The 20,074-nt window shown below is 48.9% G+C and overlaps 2 protein-coding genes and 1 long non-coding RNA gene across 5 annotated transcripts in view; 1 reads left to right on the top strand and 2 right to left on the bottom strand.

Annotated features, from left to right (window-relative positions):
• Positions 1 to 539: 539 nt before the first annotated feature.
• Man2c1 (mannosidase alpha class 2C member 1) lies at positions 540 to 11,922 on the bottom strand. 3 transcript variants are annotated; one of them, XM_055621952.1, is made up of 26 exons: positions 11,782 to 11,922; positions 11,380 to 11,502; positions 10,945 to 11,068; positions 9,317 to 9,387; positions 7,647 to 7,824; positions 7,221 to 7,410; positions 5,978 to 6,084; positions 5,701 to 5,811; positions 5,412 to 5,504; positions 5,180 to 5,296; positions 4,892 to 4,987; positions 4,667 to 4,812; positions 4,195 to 4,318; positions 3,724 to 3,845; positions 3,550 to 3,635; positions 3,302 to 3,457; positions 2,998 to 3,130; positions 2,760 to 2,876; positions 2,429 to 2,533; positions 2,189 to 2,345; positions 1,946 to 2,089; positions 1,500 to 1,609; positions 1,325 to 1,404; positions 1,024 to 1,172; positions 833 to 942; positions 540 to 751 (listed from the first exon to the last, which is right to left on the bottom strand). In XM_055621952.1, the coding sequence occupies exons 1-26, from the start codon at positions 11,880 to 11,882 to the stop codon at positions 625 to 627; spliced, it is 3,177 nt and encodes a 1,058-aa protein (XP_055477927.1). In that variant the 5' UTR covers positions 11,883 to 11,922; the 3' UTR covers positions 540 to 624. The 3 variants fall into 3 exon arrangements, with proteins under 3 accessions (XP_055477927.1, XP_055477925.1, XP_055477926.1); XM_055621950.1 differs by having other exon boundaries at positions 2,760 to 2,854; positions 3,002 to 3,099; XM_055621951.1 differs by lacking the exons at positions 5,180 to 5,296; positions 5,412 to 5,504 and having other exon boundaries at positions 2,760 to 2,854; positions 3,002 to 3,099.
• LOC129687515 (uncharacterized) overlaps positions 11,852 to 20,074 on the top strand; it is a 21,382-nt gene continuing 13,159 nt past the window's right edge. Inside the window, exons 1-2 of the long non-coding RNA XR_008721799.1 lie at positions 11,852 to 12,129; positions 18,352 to 18,484. This is a non-coding gene — a long non-coding RNA (uncharacterized LOC129687515). The remainder of the gene's footprint in view (positions 12,130 to 18,351; positions 18,485 to 20,074) is intronic.
• Positions 14,937 to 20,074, bottom strand: part of Sin3a (SIN3 transcription regulator family member A) — a 61,579-nt gene continuing 56,441 nt past the window's right edge. The window contains 4 exon segments of the mRNA XM_055621949.1: positions 14,937 to 15,570; positions 16,238 to 16,445; positions 18,625 to 18,719; positions 19,776 to 19,868. Coding sequence (XP_055477924.1) covers positions 15,340 to 15,570; positions 16,238 to 16,445; positions 18,625 to 18,719; positions 19,776 to 19,868 — 627 coding nt within the window. The 3' untranslated portion in view covers positions 14,937 to 15,339.

Below are 20,074 nucleotides of genomic sequence, written 5' to 3'. Positions count from 1 at the left end.
AGGTACAAAGGCAGACTGGAAAGGCATGTTACATGGCTCCAACTATTTGTAAATGTAATTCCCTGCCCTCCACCCCCATATACTCAAGGCTCTGACTATTACAGGACAGTCTGCCTGTGCAGGGCCAGCTCCTCTGCAGCCCTGGACTCAGGTGGTCCAGACACCATCGCTCTTTCCGTCCGGGTTTCTTGAGGGCCTGCGGCTGGCTGTACTCCCAGCTCAGCACTTGCCCCACAGCTTTCCTCCCAGCTGAGGGTGGAGGGATGAGAAGATATGTGGGGGGTGGCTAGGGTTAGGGGATTGGCAGCGTCCAGGCTTCCTGTTCAGCCCTGGCCTTAGCTGCTGACACAGGAGTACCTCTTTATCTCAAAGTCCCTTGGCTTATAGTCACCTGAGGTCTCCAGTATCTCAGAGAAGGCCAACCCAGACCCTGCACACACAGGTAACCTTAGGTCTTGCCCCTGGAAAGTAGCTCTCTCCTTCCTCCTTACAACCCAGAGAGTGGCCCTGAGGGGAGCAGCAAGGCCTGACCACAGGACTGCTAATCTAAGCATTTATTGTACAAAATGCTTCTGGCTGGGGAGATGGAAATGAGGAGTTCCCTAAGCTCTCCACAAACAAGACTCAGTTTGTTGGAGGCTGAAGCACAAGCAATAGGGACCTCACTTGGAAGGGAGAAAAGGTGAGCTTCAGGCGGTTGTCCTGAAGGGACAGGTGACCAGTAGGGTCTCGCTGCTCCAGGAGGTTACAACTAGACAGAGAGAATAGGAGAGGGCTTTAAGGACTGACAAAGGCAGGATCCCACCTCTACATCCGTCCCATCTCCACTCACAGAATGGCCTCCTGAACAGGCAATGATGTGTGTAACCAGCAGTCCACATGGCTGCCATGAGCCTCATACAGCCTCAGAACCAGTGTGCGGTGCTGGTGGCTCTTCTCGGCCTGTGAAAGGAAGGCAGGGCAGTAGGCAGGGCCAAGAACCTGTGCATCCCAGGAACCTCCCCAGACCATCCTGTCCCTTGCCTGTTTGATGGTCTCCAACACAACAGCCGGGGAAGATACGGAAAAGGCGCTCCAGGTGGTGGCAGGTGCTGGGCCTGGAGCTGGCAATGCCAGCAGGGGAAAGTTGAGGTTGTAGGCAGCATGGATAACACCAGCTTCTTGGAAGGAACCTGGGACATGACCAGAAAGAAACACATGTGGACAATGAGAGCTCCCCCACAGTGCCTCTGGAGGAGATACGGGGCTGGGCTGCCTCAATTTACCCCCAGTGCCTTGGTTTAACCCTTACCTCAAAAAAGGGCCCCATCCCCCTGGTACTTACCCTTGTGTGGCATCAAGGCATATGTGAATTCATGGCGCCCCATGTCAGCAGTAACATCTGGGGCCTTAGATGCACGCAGCCTGGAGTGGGAGGGAGAGATGGGAAGGCTGGAGTTGAGGCGCAGGATGCCCCGCATGCCCATGCCAGCCCTGGGCCTCGGAGGCGCTGCACTCACAGGGAGAGGCTGAGGACGTTGCCTCGCACTGATGCTCCATACTTGCAGTTGTTGAGCAGGGCCAGCCCAAAGTCACACTCAGACAGATCTATCCAGCGGTGCGCCCACACCTGGGGGGCAGATCCAAGGCCTGTGGCTGGCTCCACCCCAAAGCCCTTCTCAGTAGGGGACAGTGAGTAGTTCTGGAGCCTGTGGCTGAATCCTAGCTGCCACTCTAGGAAGCCCTGGGCATGCCATCCCACCTGTCTTCCTGCTTCCTCATCTGTGGAACGGTACCAGTGGCTATAGTATCAAACCAAAGTAAAGCATTTAGCAAATGCCTGACGCCTGCCTGTATTTAAAACCTCAGGGGCCAGTCATTTTCCTCCTTTTGTCATCAAGCCACAAAACTAGTCTCTCCTCAGTCAGGGATGAGTCCAAGCCCCACCCTTTCCCCCATGTCAGACCTCATATCGAGCCCAGTCCCAAGAGGTGTTGTAGTGGGTAGGCCTCTGAAGGTGCCCAAACTGGATCTCATAGGTAGCCTGCGGGCTCCGGATTCGAGCAGGGAACTCCACCTTCAGGAACTTGTGGGCCTCATGCCAGTGTACCTGGGAGTGAAATGGAGGGAGGGTGGGGCCAAAAGAAGGGCATTAAGCCTCCATAGCAACCCCACCGGGGAAAGATAGCCACTACCCTGGCCCTTCTACCTCGGTGTTGAATCGGACATAGGGGCAGCCAACATCCAGCACAACCTCCTGGCTGAGCCGGCTGTTGGGGCTGATCTGTAAGAGGAACCAGGCACTGCCCCGAAGGCCACCTTCAGCGCCTATTGCCAGGGTCCCTGCCTGGCCCAGCACAGGCTTCCTGTGGGATAAAGTGGCAGGCACTAAGCCAGAGCAGCATGCATTCAGAGGCACAGGCGCCCCCAGGACCTGCCCAGCACAGACCGTGTCTCTAGATGGTAGTCCATGACATCCCAAGCATCCCAGTATAACGGCACATCATCAAACAGCACGAACTGGTTCCCCAGGGCTCCCTCAGCAATGGCTTCTCTGGAAGGACACAGGGACCGGCACTCTTTCCAGCTCTACTTGGTGGTTACAGGTTAAATAGAGCCAGGAGATGCTAACCCAGCCTGCCCTGCGCCATGTGTGGGTTCCAGCCTAGAGGAGCTTATAGACTACTTGGACAGTGTGGTGGCTAGGGAACAAAGGGAAGAGAGCACAGTTTGGGATCTACTTGCCAGGCATGGGATTTAGAACAATGAAGGGTTGGCACCTGCCAGAAGCCACCAGGACCAGGGAAGTAAGGCAGCCAGTTGGATCCAATCTTATCCGGATGATGCCATTGTCCAGAATCACAGAACCATCAGTCTTGCGGGGAAGGATCGTTGAGCTGAGGTAGTAGTAGTCCTCACCTCCAACCCAACCCTTCTAAAGCTGTGCATTGCCCCAGCCCCTTCCTCCAGACCAAGGAGCATCCCAGACTAGCCCCTCCCCCCGGGAGCTGCTAAGACCTACCTCCTGCATCACGAACACGGGCTGCTGTGGTAGCAGGGGCTGTAGTGAGGTAGGGGTGGGCGCAGGCGCATAGCCAACACTGGGCACTGTCACCAGGGCTGGGGACAAGGCCGGAGCATGAGTGCAGCTCTCTGACCTTAAACCCTTGCTCGGGTTAGAGATAAACTGAGTGGGATAGTACATAGCTACTTCTCTCCAGATTGGGCACCCCAATATAGAGATCCCGGGGGAGTATTCCTGCCATGCTGTCTGGCCTTGGCTTCTCCTGCTGCAGGACTAGCCCTCCCCTTCAGCTCATACCTAGACTGTGAGCCCCACCAGGCTTGGGCAGCGCCAACACTTCAGTGCGCTTCCAGGGCAGCGTGTTGATAATGAGGAGGCCCTCGGGACCTGGCTCTCCAGCACACAAGGCCGCAGCTGCGGCACCGAGCAGTGTACTGCCGTGAGAACGGATGTCTGCAGAGAGATGGGTTTGGTCACGGGTGGGTAATGGGGCGCACTTGGCCCTGGGTGGAGAGCAGTGCAACTGCTTTGAGGGTCAGCCTCACCTTCATAATAGCTCATGGCATCTTCTGCCACCAGCTGAATGCAGCTTCCGGTCACCACATCATGGAACTGGTTGAGGAGCAGGAGCCTACAGGGACCAAGGGCAGAGACATGGAAGGGGCAGGCAGTGGCAGGGTGTGAAGTCAGGTGAGCAGCAAGAAGAGGCACCGACTGACCTCCAGAGGTGCTGCAGCTGGGCTGCTGGGTACAGGAACTGGGCACTGCGGGCTAGGGCCAGGCTGCTGAGCAACTCCACATCATGAAGAATCTGCTCACACTCCCGGTTCCCCTTCTTGAGCTGTGCCCAGGGAGGGGGGATCGGCTTAGATTTGACTGCTGTGACCCAGGACACCTTCCAAAGCTCTCTCTTGCTCAGAACCCTTGACAGCTTCCCAAGGCCTCTTGGACATGGCCTCTCCTAGGACACTTAGTTCAAGCGGCCTCCCACTCAACCCCTCCTCCCTCAGAGAGGCTCTGTCCCACCCCCTGCCTGTGTTTGGGATTGACCCAGCTATTGTGATTCTTGTCTAACCTTCTACTCAGAGAAAAAGCCCACTGGGTTCCACCCCTGCCCCTCACTACCCTTTCCCCACAGCCCTCTGCAGACCAAGACCCTCTATTTTCTAGGCTGGTAGCCTTGCCCTGACCTGGGCATGGGTAGTGTAGGTGCCATTATGCAGTTCCAGGAAGAGTTCCCCAACCCACGTGCACAGCTGCCGGGAGTCTGTCTCCAGTGCTGTGAAGAGCTGTTCAGGAGAAGACAGCTGCACCCTGAGGAAGACACAAGCCTGGGTTCCCAGCTGGGAGTCCTGCGGTTTGTCCTCTGTCTATAGTGCAGACCAGAGGGCCCCAACCGAGAAGCTACTGCCTAGATAGTCCCCTATGTACACTGCATTCTGTTGGACTCAGGCCCCTTCCTACCTCAGAATTTCCCTCCACCCTGTCCCTAGTGTGGAAGTCTGGAAGGTTGATGGGCCAGGATTTGAGAGACACAAGCTGCAGTGGAGGGTTTGAGGCCTCATATATAAACAACGGGCAGGCTCAAGGAAGGAGCTTGAGGGTGGGGCTACAGGTAGGTAGCTCGAGAGCCCAGGCTGATGTTGTTGGCTCAGGCCTGACCTGGGCAGCCCATCAGTGTTGCCCAGCCGCTTCAAGCGGTCCAACATGGTCTGTGTGGGGCCACCACCCCCATCCCCGAAGCCGAAGAGGAAGCCACTGTGGTTGGTCCGCCCCTTGTCCCGGTTGTTGGTCACAGTCTTCAGGACCTAGATGGATAGGGACAGGTCAGCCTAGGACAAGAGAGCCAGCCCTCTTTGAAATCCTTGACATTCCATGAACCCTCACCTCTTCCACACTGCCCTGCATTCCGTAGGAGTCGCCAGGTGGGAAGTGTGCCAGCACTTGGGAGCCATCCAGCCCCTCCCAGAAAAAGGTGTGGTGCTGCCGGCAGAGACAGGCGAGAGAGGCCAGGGTCAAGCCTGGGGCAATGTGGGCCATCCATACCCGTGTGAGCTGTGATCCAGGCAGAGGCCTACCACACTCTCAATAGGGTTTTGGTGGTCTGTCGAGGGCCCCTCAAGAGCCTGAAAAGGAATCCAGACCCTGCAATCCTAAGCCCTGAGGCTTGCTTACTGGGAAGGAGTTGACCAAGTTCCAGCTCAGTTTCTGTGTCAAAAAGCGCTTGATGCCACAGCCACGCATGATCTGGGGGAGCTGTGCTGAGTAGCCAAATGTATCTGGCAGCCAGAACTGTGGAGATAAGGCTCTCAGCTCTCAGTGAAGCCATGTCAGCCTCAGCCCTCTAAATTGTGGGCCAAGTCCCAGTGGCCCCGGGTATAGCCTGGTGAGGCAGCTACCAGCCTACCTCAGAACACATCTTCCCAAACTCTTGCAGAAAGAAATTCTGGCCCTGTAGGAACTGCCTCACCATGGCCTCTCCACTGGGAAGGTTCCCATCCTGTCAGGGGGGGCAGCAAGACAGCTGGGATTAGCACCAAACTAGACCCAGGCAGGAGCTTGGGCCAACTTCACTCTGTCGTTTAGGTGCAATGGGAGCTCTAACACAGGCCTGTAGCCCCAGGAAAAGACCATCGTGCTCATCTCAGGCCCAACTGACTAGCTGAGAGAGTATGGTGCTAGAAATAGGCACTTACCATTTCTACCCAGGTGCCCCCCACAGGTACAAACTGTCCTCGGCAGGCAAACTCCTGGAGCCGGGCGTGCAGGCCAGGATAGTGGCTCTTCACCCACTCAAGCTGCTGGGCCTGTAGGGAACACGAGGTAGGAGATGGGCCAGGAGTGAAAAGGACCCTCCTCACTGTCAGGTGTCTGGTGGCCCTGTGGGCAGCTGAGGGTAAGGAACACTTTTGGCCTCTGAAGTCCCAGACCTTTGGGACCATCAGGCCTGCTGCTCCACAGTTGCCCTCTGACCTGAGAGCAGGCAAAGATGAACTCAGGGTTCTGCTCCATGAGCTTCACAGCTGTTGACCAGCTCCGGGCACATTTCCTCACAGTCTCCTTGAAGGGCCACAGCCAGGCTAGGGAGGGGAGTGGAGAGACAATGAGGTTGCTGCTCTTTACAGATACCCAGCCCTCCTCTGACCCCAAACCCTTACAGACCCAGCCTAAGGCTCCAGAGGGTCAGCCTAACCCTCTCCTTATCCAGGTTTACCCTGCAAACCTTTGTGGGATCTCTCCTGCACTGTTACTTCATGTCCCTCCTGCAAGGCAGGAGGAGAGGGTTGGGGAAGATGGACTGAGATCAGTTGCCAGGGCAGAGGCACCAGGCCCTGGAAGAGCCTTACTCTAAGGTTCAGATTACCCAGAGGCAGAGGTATGAGAACTAAGCTTAGCATGACTTGTCTGGGCAAGCTGTATACTGTGGGAGATATGGCAAGGAACTTGTTAAAAGCATGCATTTGGGGTGTGGTGGCTCACCCCTGTAATCCAGCATTCAGGAGGCTGAGGCAGGAGGACTGCTATCAGTTCAAAACTACCTAGCAAAGACCTGTACTTAAACACAACAATGAGCAAAGAAACAAAAAATCTGAAATTCTCAAGAGATACTACAAACTCATCAGGTTTAAAAGCTGAACATGACCCCTCCTGGAACTCTGGCCCCTGTGCTCAGGGGCCCCTGTCTTAACTAATTCCATTTTTCCTTTATTCTCACTAAATTCCAACGTCACTCTGCCTCTCTGAACTCCCTACCGTGCGAGGTTAAATAGCTCTGTTGGTCCCATATGCAACATCCCCATGCCTGGCCACTCTTCTGTCACGAGCCTCTACAGTGCTCCTTATCCAGTGTCTGTCAGGGGGCCTCTTGAGGTGTCAGTTTTTGTTGGAAGAAGAAGCAAGCCATGGCTAGTAGAGTCCATGATCCAGTATCCCTGACTCTTTTTGTTTTTTTGAGACAGGGGTTTCTTTGTGTAGCCTTGGTTGTCCTGGAACTCACTCTGTAGACCAGGCTGGCCTCAAACTCAAGAGATCTGCCTGCCTCTGCCTCCCAAGTGTGGCATGTGCCACCACAGCCTGGCCCCTGACTCATTTTATACAAGGGGAAAAATAAGGTCCAAGAGGGCAAAATATGACCAAGAATCATATTGTGCATTTCAGCCACAAGCAAGGATTAAAGGGCGCCCTGACCCCGACCACCAGGGTAGTGGTGCCCTACCTGTATCAATGTGGCAGTGCCCAATGGCATGGATCGTATGTTGGCTTTCACCTCCACACTGGCCGAAGAACTTGGAGGCCAGGGCCTCGGCTACCGAGTAGGTCTCAGGCTGGGCAGGATCACACATGTTCACCATCTGGTTGGCTGTGTACAGGGCCTGGAAACTGCGCTGGTTGTCCTCCCCGAGGCCCTGCAGCAGTTTAATGAAGTTTAATGACTCAAGCACTACCACAGAACTAGGCTCCATCTGGTCTCTCAAGAGTTCTCCACAAAGCTCCCCCACTTCTAATGCTCTACTTCCCAAAACCATCCCTGTTCACACAGAAAAACTCTCTTCCGACTCCGGATTCCCAGAGTTTCAGTGACCTGACCCAAGAAAAAATCTGCCTGTAGCAGGGGTCCAGATGGGAGGAGGGGCTCCAGTACCTTGGCCACACCCAGCAGCAGCTCCAGGTCCACAAGGAGACTGTGGACATCCCGGTTGAACACAGCCAGCTTAGCCTGGCTCAGATGGAACATCTTCTCCGGGTCAGGGGCTGCAATCATGCTTCCCTTCCCGGCCCCCAGAAGCCCATTGCAGGCTACTTCCACATAGAGGGTCAAGCTACAAATGCAGACAGAGGCAGTCTCAGGCCAATGGACCGGCAGAAGGTTCTGGGAGCTTGGGAAGGGGGCAAGTAAGCGTCGTTCAGTTGATCCTCATTTACTTCTAGGATCCACTTCCCAGAGGAACCCAGGGGTGTCAGGTGTATGTGGGAGACTCATGGTAGAAATACCAGCTTAAATCCATGTCCTCCTAAGGAACGTTTTGTTATTGGCAGAAAGGACAATGGCTAAGTTTGGACTCCTATGAGGTACACTGCTGTTTAACTTCACATTTCCAAAGCTGTCTGTGCAAGGCACTCTTGGTCTCAAAGCCCTCACTGCACAGTAAACTTGTTTGGCTCTTCAAATGCTAACTTTCAGTCACCAGCTCTACCAGCCAATCTGTTTCCAGAAGCAGCACCTGGGCAGAGTCCTCTGCTAAAGCTAAACTCAGTGTCACAAAGCAAAACCTTTCTGACCCCAGCCCCTCCTAGTCTGGCGATTCCCACATGGAGTTCTCAGTATGTTCTTCCAGAATCTTCAGAGCGTCACAATTCTATAAATATTTCCATCTGCCCCTCAAGGGCACTACACCTTATTCCCAGTGTTTGGAAGAATCTGAAACAATTTACAGTTAACACTAGGTGGTGATGGAGGCCTTTAATTTTAGCCCTTGAGAGGCAGGTAGATCTATGAGTTTGAAACCAGCCTCGTCTACAGAACAAGTTCTCAGACATCCAGAGCTACAGAGAGAAAACCTGTCTCAGAAAACCAAACCAAAACAGCAACAACAAAATATAGAGTTGAATATAAAATACAATGATTATGCATGGTGGCACCCAACTTTAGTCCCAGCACTTGTGGGGAAGGAAGCAAGTAATTCTAGAAGTTCAAGCCAACTTGGTCTACACAGTGAATTCCAGAACAGCCAGGGCTACAGAGTGGGACCCTGTCACAATCAAAACAAAAAACAACAAACAAAAAACAACCAAATCTAATGTGTTAGCTTTTGATGATACCATAGAGGGCCCCTCAATATGGAAAAAAAAAAGGAGATTAAAAGATCTAAATGCAAAATATCAAAGAAATATAATCTCAACTAGGAAAAAGAGGTTTTGCTGAAAGAATCTTGAAGAATGGCCATCCCGGAGTGGAAGTGTAAGAGGAATAATTTTTTTTTGTGTCCTTTTATATTTAACACAAGAAAGGAAGTATTCTTTTAAGACTTATGTGTCTATGTCTGGGTAAGTGAATGTCATGTGCATGTAGATACCCTCAGAATTCAGCTAGAGTTATAGGCAGTTGTGAACCAAACTCAGGTCTTCTAGAAGAGCAGTAAGTGCTCTTAACTGCTGAGCCATCTCTCTAGCCCTCTCTAGCAGTAAATATTTTTACAGTCAGGAAAAAAAAATCAAACTTCCTGCAACCAAAGTATGTGAGGGTAGCTGTAACTCTGAGGCCACTCCCGCCTCAGGTCCTCCTACATCATTAGTCCCCTGGAACTTGCTTACCTCCGAGGCTCTTCTTCTTCTAGCTTATCAGTCAAGATATAACTAGTCTTTTCACCCTCTTTTGTCAAACCCTAGAAGAGAAGAGAGACAGGGCCTGAGGCCTTTAGAAAATTCAAAGCAAGTGTAGAGCCAAAAGTGGCCAGGCTTTGCCATCCAGCTGCCTAGCCCTGAGTCCTCTCCCCCAGGAAAGGATAGGATAAGCTAATCAGGGACCCTTGGTAGCAAGTGCCACAACCATTGATGGCCAGCACACAAGCATATGTCCACTAGCAGGTGGTAAAGGGACTCTGGCCAGCTTGAGCATGGCAAACACGGCTCCAGCAGGCCTTGTCCTTCTTCCCCACTCTCTCTGCCTTGCTAAACTGTTAGCTTACGTCCCTATCACCAGGATCTAGTCCCTCATTCGGCCACTTTCTCCTCCCAAGGCTGACCACCAAGGTCCAGCTATTAGAATATTGAAGTCCAGCAACCAAAAGCCTCCTTTGGCTCACCTAATTAACATGGCCAATTCAAATTAAACATCTCATCCTAATACAGGGTTTCCCCTTGTACCTTACAAACTGTCATTTTCTCAGTCCTTTGTCCTCCAGGACAAATATCCCTTCTTTCTCTCCTTTGTTCCCTTCCCTTTCTCTCTCATCCTCTATCTCCTGCCTTTCTCTTATTCCTTCCCCTCTGTCCCTCTGGGACACATAAATCTTTGTGCTAAGAACTTGGTCTTAGCACAGGGTCCCTACAGATGACCTTATAGGAAGGATCCTGGGTAGGAGTTAGGAGGCCTGGCGTGGCTTCTGGTGTCCTTTCTATCCATGAATACTTAAAGGAAAATCCCATGGAATGAGCCAGATATGTTGATACAGGTCTATAATTCTAGCTACTTGGGAGGTCCATGGAGGAGGATGCCAAGTCCAAAGCTACTAGCAAGGACAGTTCAACAAGACCCTTTCTCAAATGGGAGGCGGGGATGGATTAGCTCAGTGGGAAGAACACTTGTCTAGCATTGTGAGGTTCTGGGATCAGTTAACTTAAAACAAAAAGTCCAAAGACTCTGAGACTCTCATTCCCAGTGTTCAGTAAGGTGGGTGCCAGGGGATATATATAGTTAGCCAGTGACGGGAGGAAAGTTGAATAGACTCTGCTTTCTTTTAGGACAATTCTCACCCCCGATACTGGAATTTGGGATGAAAGTTGTATGAACCATCATAGAAAACTCTATCTTCATTTTTTCACCTATAAACGAACATACAGTCCTATCATATAGGGTTATAAAGATTAAACTGGGTATGAGATTTAACATATAACATGGTTCCAGGGAATGTTTAACATATAATGTTTAACATATAACATAGATCTTGGTGGTCAGCCAAGTTAGAAGAGATTCATTATTCATGGAAGTAAATACTTTAATTTATGCTATTCTAGAATGATCTTAAGTTTCTCCAACAAATATGTACTATATAAAAAATAGTTTATGAAAATTGGGGGTTTATAACACTAGTGTCCAAATGGCAATTTCCTCAGTCCCAGAATCATGGAACTACTCTGAAGGCCCAGTCAATCAGCCCTGTCTTCTCCAAACACCAGGCTATTCTGTGGCTGTATCTGGCTCTAGGGGGAGGGCCCCTCACCTGGACAGGTTCACCATCACGCCAGACAAGGCTTTCTCCATCGCTTTCCCAGCAAAGATGAACTTCCTGGCCCACCCAAGCTTCAGGTATGACCAGTTCCACCCGGAACCAACAAGTACACCATCTGCAAGAGAGCCATCGTGATGGGCCTAGGAGTGGAAACCCTCTTGAGACATGGTTTCTTGAATAAATGTCAGCAGGGCCTTAAGATTTTCTGCAATGGGTGAAAATGGGTGGGAAAATGGGTGGGAAAGCATCTGAGAAATGAGTGGGAAAGAGGCAGAGGCAGCAGCAATGAAAATTTTCAGATGAAGACACCGAAAGACGAAGGAACTTCATCAGCAGAGGGCGCTACTCTCTGTCATCTAGCAGTCTAAGGCCCAAGATAATGAGGCCTTAGAGGGGCGGAGCTTCCTCAAACTGGGCGTTACCCACGTGGGTCCGAAGCTGTCGCCGACCTGGGCGGGGCTGAAGTTCTGTTGCACTGCCTCCTGGTAGGGAAGCCTCTCCGGCGTCAGGAAGCTGGAGAGTGTCACTGGGCAGCTGTCCCCGAAGAGCCTGGGGAGGAGGAGCCAATGGGCGCGAGCTTGAAGCCATCCCTGTCCACCCGTGAGCCCGCCGACGGGTGGGAAAACGCTCTCTCTACCCAACGCCGTGAGGACCGCCTGGCAGCTCGGCAGCACAGTCCACCCTCTACCATTTTCTCCCCAGCCCTGCCCTGACTGTGGCGGACACTTTGTTCCGCGGCCCGGGTGGCCACAGCCTGGGTTTCCCTCCGGAAGGGAAGGGAAGAGCGCGCGGATGCGGTCTGAGGGCTCCGCAGGCCAGGGGCCACACCTGCCGCGAAGGTTACAGTCGGTGAAGTAGGTCGGGGACACGAACTTCTCCACCCGCTCGAAAGTGGTGCGCCAGTGCTTCAAGAACGGCGCTACCGCCATGGCGATGCGCCTTTTCTCCCGGAAGATCCTTGGTGCTGCCGGCTCGCTGCACCGTTTGGAACCAAAGGTTCCGGCATCCGTCCAGTACCTTACAGACCCGAGCAGCTTTCCTTGGGACACCACAGCTTTTGCAAGAGGCTGGCTTTGGGGAGCCATCCCGGTAAAACCCGGAAGCTGCTGCTCCTTGGTGGTTCTCATCTCATCCCAGCTGTCAAGACAGCTGGTTGAATAATACTTAAATAAAATGGTAAGTTTGAGCTGGTGATGCCGTTCACTAAGGAGAGTGAATTGCCTGCGATGCACGAAGCCCTAGTGCGTGGAGGCGGGAATGTAAATTGGAGGATATTCGCATCCAGATAGCGATTTTGAGTACAGCCTAGGTTACTTAGGACTAGGGGCGAGGGATACGGAGGGAAACCCTGGAAGGTACTGGAGCACTGCCCCGGCAGAGTATGAGAAAAGCAAGGCTGCCACGGGGTTTTCAAACTGATGAGCAATGTATTAAGAAGTAGGGAAACGGGGCTTTGCACCCCAGTAACCATCCATCACGTACATTATAGACACCATTGTTGCCCATCATTCAAATGTCCGGATTTTTTACCTGACGCAGCAGGTCAACAAATCCAGATTAGCCTGAATGCCAAAAGCTAACCTCCAGCTTTAACGGTATCTAGAAAACCACTAGGAAGAAAAAATACAGAAGGAATCTAACTAGCCAGTTCTAATGGAAATAGCCAGGTTTACATTTCAAATGCAGGTTTCTCAGAAAAATGACCAAGAGCCTGGCCGTGTTAGCGCACACCTTTAATCCCAGCACTCAGGGAAGCAGAGGCAGGGGGATCTCTGAGTTCGAGACCAGCCTGGTCTACAGAGTGAGTTCCAAGACAGCCAAGGGTACACAGGAAAACCCTGTCTCAAAAAACTAAAAAACGACCAAGAGAATATCAGAGGTCATATAAAATAAAGATAACTTTCTGCTGCTTGTGAAAACTTTACAAAAGTTCCCTGTTTTATTGGTCACAAAGACTTTTTCTCTTGAACAGGCCTTGAAATCCTGACCTGCAGGGAGATGAAGGTGCTGTAAGCAGTTAAGACTAAGCGTGGGTAGCAACTGCCCAGACTGCCTCTAGTCCTATCATCCTTCTAGGCCAGCACGTCTTGAGGGTACAGAGCGAGGAGGTGAACCACAGCTGAGGAAATCAAACTCTTAGGATTACTCTTCCTGGCATGCTGCCTCAGCGCTGTACTACAGGGCTTTTCCGTTAGGTTTTCTGTTACCAGCAAGTATATTACCCTGAAAGAAAATCACCCTAAAAGCAGAATATGGCCACACATACCTGTGCTCCCACAACTTGGGGAGTCTGAGCAGGATTCATGAGTTTTGAAGGAGCCTGGGCTACAGTGTGACCTTGTCAGATAAATAAAAAACCAGGCAAAGAATTTTCTTCTTTATGGTGGTGTTGGGAATTTTAAAAATATTGTTACATTTTATTGGGTGGGGTGGGGGAAGTGCCTGTGTGGGACCCTGGCCTCAAACTCAGGTCTTCAGGTTTAGTGGCAAAAACCTTAACAGGCTGATCCATCTCATTGGTCCCAGTACTGGAGATTTTTAGTTGGAATAACATACCTGATTATAACTATGACTAGTTGATGGTTGCTGAGTTCTATGAGGGCTAGTTAATTAGAAAGTCCAGATCCACCGTATTTGAAGACTCCTAATGTTCTTGTTCATGTTTAAATTTAACTTTTAAGTGGAGCTAGTGAGATGGGTGAGGGTAACAGCACAAATGCATTTCCAGTCAAGCCTGACCACCTGAGTTCAATTTCTGGAACTGACTCCAAGTTGTTCTCACTTCCATACTTGCACCTCGGTGCCCATGCACACACGTGTACACACCCAAATAAATGTAAAAAAAATAACAAAATTGACTTTATATTTTTGAGATAGGGTCTCTATGGCCCTGACTATCCTGGGATTAGGTTAACCAGGCTAGCCATAAACTCACAGAGATCTGTTTGTTTCCCTCTGAGTGGGAAGCCTATGTCATTTGCTATTGCTAAGCAATGTCTCAAATTCATTCCAACTTCTACAAACTATACACTTGACACTTCTGCTTGGCATCTTGAGTTGCTGGCTCATTCCCAGGAAGGAAAATTAAAATTCCGAGGGGTGTACCTGAGCCTGAGTGCCCCAAGTGTAGGCACTCAAGTGCCCGAGAGCATGTGTGGAGGAGACCAAAGAACCACTTCTGGAAGTCAACTTTCCCTTCCAATGGGGACCCAGAGATCACACTTGTCAGGATTGTTTGGCAAGCACTTTTACCAGTAAGATGGAGCCATCTTACTGGCCTCAATTTTGATATATGTAAATCTGACCAGTGCAAGTGCTTATTTATTTAAAGCAAAATCCTACTTGTAACCTGGATAAGAAACTAAAGCCAGTCCCCTACTTTAAAATAGCTCTCTGATGAGGACAAGGGACTTGGGTTATTTATTTCCTTAAGAACCAAGCTTTATTTACATTAAAAAAAAAAAAGAAGAAGAAGAAGAAAAGTTGTGGGAGGGAAGACAAGTTTTACACAAAAGTACTACAATGGTATCTCCCTTTGGTAAAAAGTGTAATAAATGTCTTGTACATCTGTTTATAGGTACTAAATCTGAAGCCACATAGTACTATGGTACACAAGAAGCTAGAACAGTTATGCTAGCACATCAAAGCATATTTCTTTTAATAAAAAAATTGACAGTATGTACATTATTTACAAAAAAGAAAATCCAAGTTAAAATTGTGTGTGTGTGAGAGAGAGAGAGACAAGAGTGAAGCTGGTGGATGGCACTAGGGTAGATAGTAAAGAAGCAGGTACAAAACAGTCCCATGGGAGCCAAAAAGGAGGACTGACTGGAATCTGTTGAGGCTGAGAACCAGGAGAGAAAGGAAGATGGGGAGCAAGTACTCAGCAACCAAATCCACAAGTTATCAATCCCAAAGCCGAACAGCAGGTCCCAGATAAACTCTATAGATGTGCTCAAGTGGGGGAGTTGTCAAATCCAGTCTTTTTCTCTTTTCTCCTTTTTTTTTGGGGGGGGGGGTGAGAAGAGGAGCAGTGACAAAATGCACCTCCATCCATCCAAATGGTGATAGTATCTGGTTGCTCAGGTCATAGGAAGTTCTAGTTTGAGCTCTGCTGGTGTGTGAAAGCATCTGTGCTTGCATGGACGTCATTTCCCGTTGGGCAGGCTAGCACCCTTGGGAAAGCGCCAGTTCCAGCTTCCTATGGTAGCCATCCACATTCTCTGTGTGTATCCTGCACTGGTGACTTGAAAGGCAACTTCCTTGATTCTTCAGTGTGTGCGGGTACACTTGCCCACACACACGCACACACACATACACACACACACACAAGGACACACACTGATACACACACACACCTCTGAGCTACGTGCTCTGGCTCTGCAGTTAAGGGGCTTTGAATACTGTGCCGTATTTGACACGATACTTGTTAATGCTCACGAAGTGCAGAGTCTCTGTGTCACAGGTGGTGGTGCAGGGCACCAGGCCCTCCAGCCCCTCACCCATGAGCCACTTGCTGGTCTCTGCAGCCATTTCACGAGGCACATGCTCCTTGGTCCATTTATCTACCCAGGCCTGGAAGCGCTGATGCAGACGCTTGCTTACTCGCTCATGGGACTGAAATGAAAGAGAGAGGAAAAAGGATAAAACAGGAAAACAAACCCTTCAAATACAAAACAGTATTTATCTACTGCCCTCTTCTGGCATGCAGGTGTACATACAGGTAGAGCACTCATAGACGTCAAATAATGGAATCCCACATGTCTGTTCCCTAACCCTTTTATTTCCCTGGTAATGCACAGAAACACTACTCACTTGCCCTAGTTTGTGGTTATATCCCAGAGCTTGCTGTAACACATGCTACATAACAAGTGAGACAGCCTTTGAAATCAGGGTTCGCACGAACAGAAGATGAGAAACTGAAATGTAAACACCAGGAGAAGGTCTCTCCTCCAGTCAGATGCCTACACTGACATCTTCACCCCACACACTCTTCCTTCCAAATATGACACTTATTTAGACATACCAGAGGAAGACCATGAATGACCTAGGAACATAAAACAACACAATGACAATGGCTATTCAAGTGTTCTACCACTGAGTTATAGATCCTCAGCAATTTCTATTCAGGGATACCCGTTAAGATATGTTCCTTAGCAAACAAATACACCTCCTTACACAACAACTGTTTGTTCTGGAAAGAGGTTTTTATAAAAAGGAAGTAATCGTGCCAATTCTGTAGGACTGGGGGGAATACGGCGATTTTCCAGCAACTAGTTCTCACCTGATGAGCTCTGAGTAGAGCAGTTCTCCGGTACATGTAGTCCTCCGACTTGATCACGTACACCATCTTATAGGAGTTCAGCTTGAACCTACACTCGAGCTTATCCAGGCTCTCTACATTCTCCATGGTCTTCTTGCTGTTTCCTTCTTTCCCTTCTTTTTCCTGTTGCTCTCGACCCCGCTGACACTTCCGAATACGCCGCAAATTCCTACAAAGCAAAAAGCCCTTTAGGTGGAGACCATCTGTATACAGATCCCTATGACTCCTATCAAATGTGCTTCCCTTATGTGCCCCAAAAATTCTACAACTTTAGTTACACATATATACAATTGTGTAGTGGCTTTTGCTATTTTATAGGTGGCTCATTCTTCTACCTTTTAGCCCCCAGATATAAGATAGGAGAGAAAAAAAAAAAGGATAGATGGGAAAGGGGGTGACTTTATCTTAGACTACTTCCTGCTGATAGGGCATCAAGTTCCTTGGGACAAGTTTGATTTTCAGGTTATACAATGAGACCCTGTCTGAAAACAAAAAACCCAACCAAACAAATCTCAAAATGTGACATGATAAGATGATACAGTGTCAGCAGGGTTTGGTAGAGCACGCCTGTAATCCCAGCACTCAGAGAGGGAGAGGCAGGTAGATCTCTGTGAGTTTGAGGCCAACCTGCAAGTCCAGGACAGGCAAGGCTATACAAAAAACAAACAAACAAACAAAAAACCCTGTCTCAAAAAACAAAACAAATCAAGAAAAAGATGATACAAAGTCCATGTCCATCTTGCTGAGTGGAGCTTGGCATTTGCTCACAGTGTTAACTGATCAGTGAGTGGAGAACCTGCTCCCTTTCCATATTCTCAATGGGACTAAACCCAGTAATACTTAAATACATTTTTAAGAAATTTTAGGGTGTTTTGTGTTGTTTTGTTTCTCAAGACAGGGAGGGTTCCTGTGCAGCCCTGGCTTTCCTGGAGCTCACTGCATAGGCAGGCTATCCCCTAACGCAGAGATCTGCCTGCCTCTGTGCTGGGACAAAAGGTGTGCTCTACCACCTGGCTAAAATAGATTTTAATCTCAAACTGTTAAAGGAGAAGGTCACTCCCACTCCTTCTGTTTTGTTAGAGGATGTGAAGTGGTTGTCAACCTAACTACACCTGGAATTGACTAAAACCCCTTCAGCAAGTTTTTGCTCTTTGCCTGCATGCTCCCACCCTTGCTAGCAAATCCACTGCTTTGCTGGCATTAGAGCCTACTCTGCCATATACTGAAGACCAGCCTGCGGACAAGACAACTACTGGATTCTTGGACTTTCCATTCACAGGCAACCATTGTTGTATTAGCTGGACCACAACCTGCATAAGCCATTCTAATAAATACTTTCGATATATATGCACAAGAGAAATTTATTCTCTAAGTCTTATTTTCTCCAGAGAACCCTGATTAATACATAGGGGCTGTATAGTACTACACAGGCTACTCTTCAACTCCCAGCAGTCCTTGTGCTGCAACCTCCTGGGTACCAGAATCACAGACATAAACCACAGACAGTTTCTACTTCCAAAAGCACTGTAAAATATCAGAGAATTAGCGTTAAACTTGCCTGTGTATGGGTAAATTTTAAAAATTCTATACAGAAAAGAATTACACAGCAGATAAAAGAGATTTGGGGTCCTTTTTATCATCCATCAAACCAAAAAAAGTGGTTCACCAAACCTAGAAAGTTTCTTCTGGAATTTTGTACGTCATGAAGGTCTCCCTCTCCCTCCAACACTTTTCTAGGATGGAATTTCTCTGTGTACCCCTGGTTGTCCTGGAACTTTCTCTGTAGACCATGCTGGCCTTGAACTCAGATACACCTGCCTCTGCCTATTGAGTGCTGGGATTAAAAGAGTGTGCCAGCACACCTAGCTGAAACCTGTCAACCTCAACAAAAAGCCTGACATCTGGTCTCTAATGAGCTTCTCTGGGAAGCAGCATTCCAAACACAATGCTGGCTTAAAGAATTAAGAGTGTTTTGTATGACTCCATTGGGGGAGGGCTTTTAGAAGATTGTGCCTAGCTCCCTCACATTCTTCCTTTTGCCGACTTTGCTCTGTGTTTTCTTGTGATTACTGCAGTTCTGAGGATGGCTATATGCTGAGTCTTGCTGGTGAACCACTGAGCCATGGACACAACACGACAGCCAGCTGACAGAATGAGGGCTACAGATTCTCCCACGCTCTCACTTCTCCAGTGCTGGGGATTTTACAGGTAAGCTAGCAAGCGCTCTAACACCGTCCTGAGCAGACAGAACAGACAAGCAATATAGGAAACCAAGAGCCTGAAGCTCCCCACCCCTTGACCCAGCTGTGCAGTATGTATTGCCAACAGAGATGAATCTGCAGACTTGCCTTGGGAGAAATACTGGTTTCTGTGCCAGATGCTCTCGAAGTTCAGGAGACGTAGTATCAGAACTCATATATCTCTCCACATAGTCTGACCAACGCTACAAAGAGAAATGTAGGAGAATGATCATAAAAACAGCTGTATTTGTACATCAGAGGTATAAACCTGTCACTAAATGTCCAAAGATTACAGATTTTAAGAACAAAATAGCCTGGTGTGGCAGTATACAAAATTAAATCTAGCATGCAAAAGACTAATATCCTGTCAAATAAAAGAGGGTAGAGGGGCCCTCAGGTTATAGCTCAGTGATAAAGTGTTTGCCTTTGAACCCTAGCACTGTAAAACTAAAAAGTAATGCCCTTTCTCTTAAAGATATGCTTGTTACTTGTTATTGAAATACATACACAAAATCTGTTAGACAGCAAGATAGTACATTTGAGATAGTTAACAAAAATAAATCAGTAGAAAAATAGTATTGCTGATAATCTCCCACATTAATATGTGGAACACTGCCACATCTTTAAAAAAAACAAAGTTTTGGCAAATACAAGCCAAATCATCTCTTCTTATTCTACTGAAATCATCTATGTGGCCTGGCTCTTATTTATATTACCCTGGCAAACATAATATCCCTCCAGTTCACAATTTATATTATCCTTGCAAGAATAATATATTCCCGAGTTCAAAATTTCTGGGTTCATTTAGCCCAATTAAAAAGTGAACATGACAATGCATCAAATGATACAACAGAACAAACAAAAGCACCTCACTTAGTGTTAATCATTTAGTAAAGAAACAAAAGCCACCTATGCTGCCAACCTATTACGGCGGATGAAAGGAGGAGGCACGAACTTTAAAGAGTTACTACCACTGGAACTCCACAGTGAGTACGGATAGACATACTTGGAATGACCTACACTCTAAACATCCTGACCCTTAAAACAGCCTATGGAGGAGCTAGAGGGATGGCTCACTGGTTGAGAGCACTGGTTGTTCTGTAGAGGATCAAGTTTTGTTCCTAGCAGCCATAACACAAACGCAGGCATGCACACAAGCACAAATCCTAAAAACAAAATTACAAAAATCCCAAGGAGCTACAGCCCACCAAAATGTAGGGTGACCAGACAAGCTCTCTGTGAAGCACACTTGTCCATACCTCTGCTTCCACAGGGTCATCTGAGTTCTCCTCTTCTGTGTCTAGAAGCTCAATCGTCAGTTGAACTTGGCCTTGACTTTGAATGAACATTAGCTGCAAAACAGAAGCAGAGTGTAAACAAACAATCTCCAGGGCTATGTGTAAAAAGAACTTTTATTCACCTGTAATTGTCATCTCAGAGGGTTTCTGCCTCCATCTGCTACCCTAGGCCGAGAATATTTGCTGCCTGAGGCTTACCTGAATAAGCTCACCCTTTGTAGTTCTTAGCTCTGGGCTGGCTGGTTCAACTCAGCTATTCT

The sequence above is a fragment of the Psammomys obesus genome, unplaced genomic scaffold, assembly GCF_907164565.1.
Source record: "Psammomys obesus unplaced genomic scaffold, mPsaObe1.curated_primary_1811, whole genome shotgun sequence".
Lineage (NCBI taxonomy): Eukaryota > Metazoa > Chordata > Mammalia > Rodentia > Muridae > Psammomys > Psammomys obesus.
The sequence above is the reverse complement of the archived record's forward strand: the minus strand, read 5'-3'. Positions and strand labels throughout refer to the sequence as shown.

Bases quoted from the DNA above. Each gene is read 5' to 3' on its own strand.
- Man2c1 (XM_055621952.1), bottom strand. From the start codon at position 11,882: ATGGCGGTAGCGCCGTTCTTGAAGCACTGGCGCACCACTTTCGAGCGG. The intron at 3,636-3,723 runs GTCAGTCGGTGC...TGGTCCCTGTAG, and splicing joins CAGCTGCAGCACCTCTGGAG to GCTCCTGCTCCTCAACCAGT. The intron at 2,877-2,997 runs GTCTTAGCAGCT...CTACTACCTCAG, and splicing joins GTTCGTGATGCAGGAGGTAG to CTCAACGATCCTTCCCCGCA.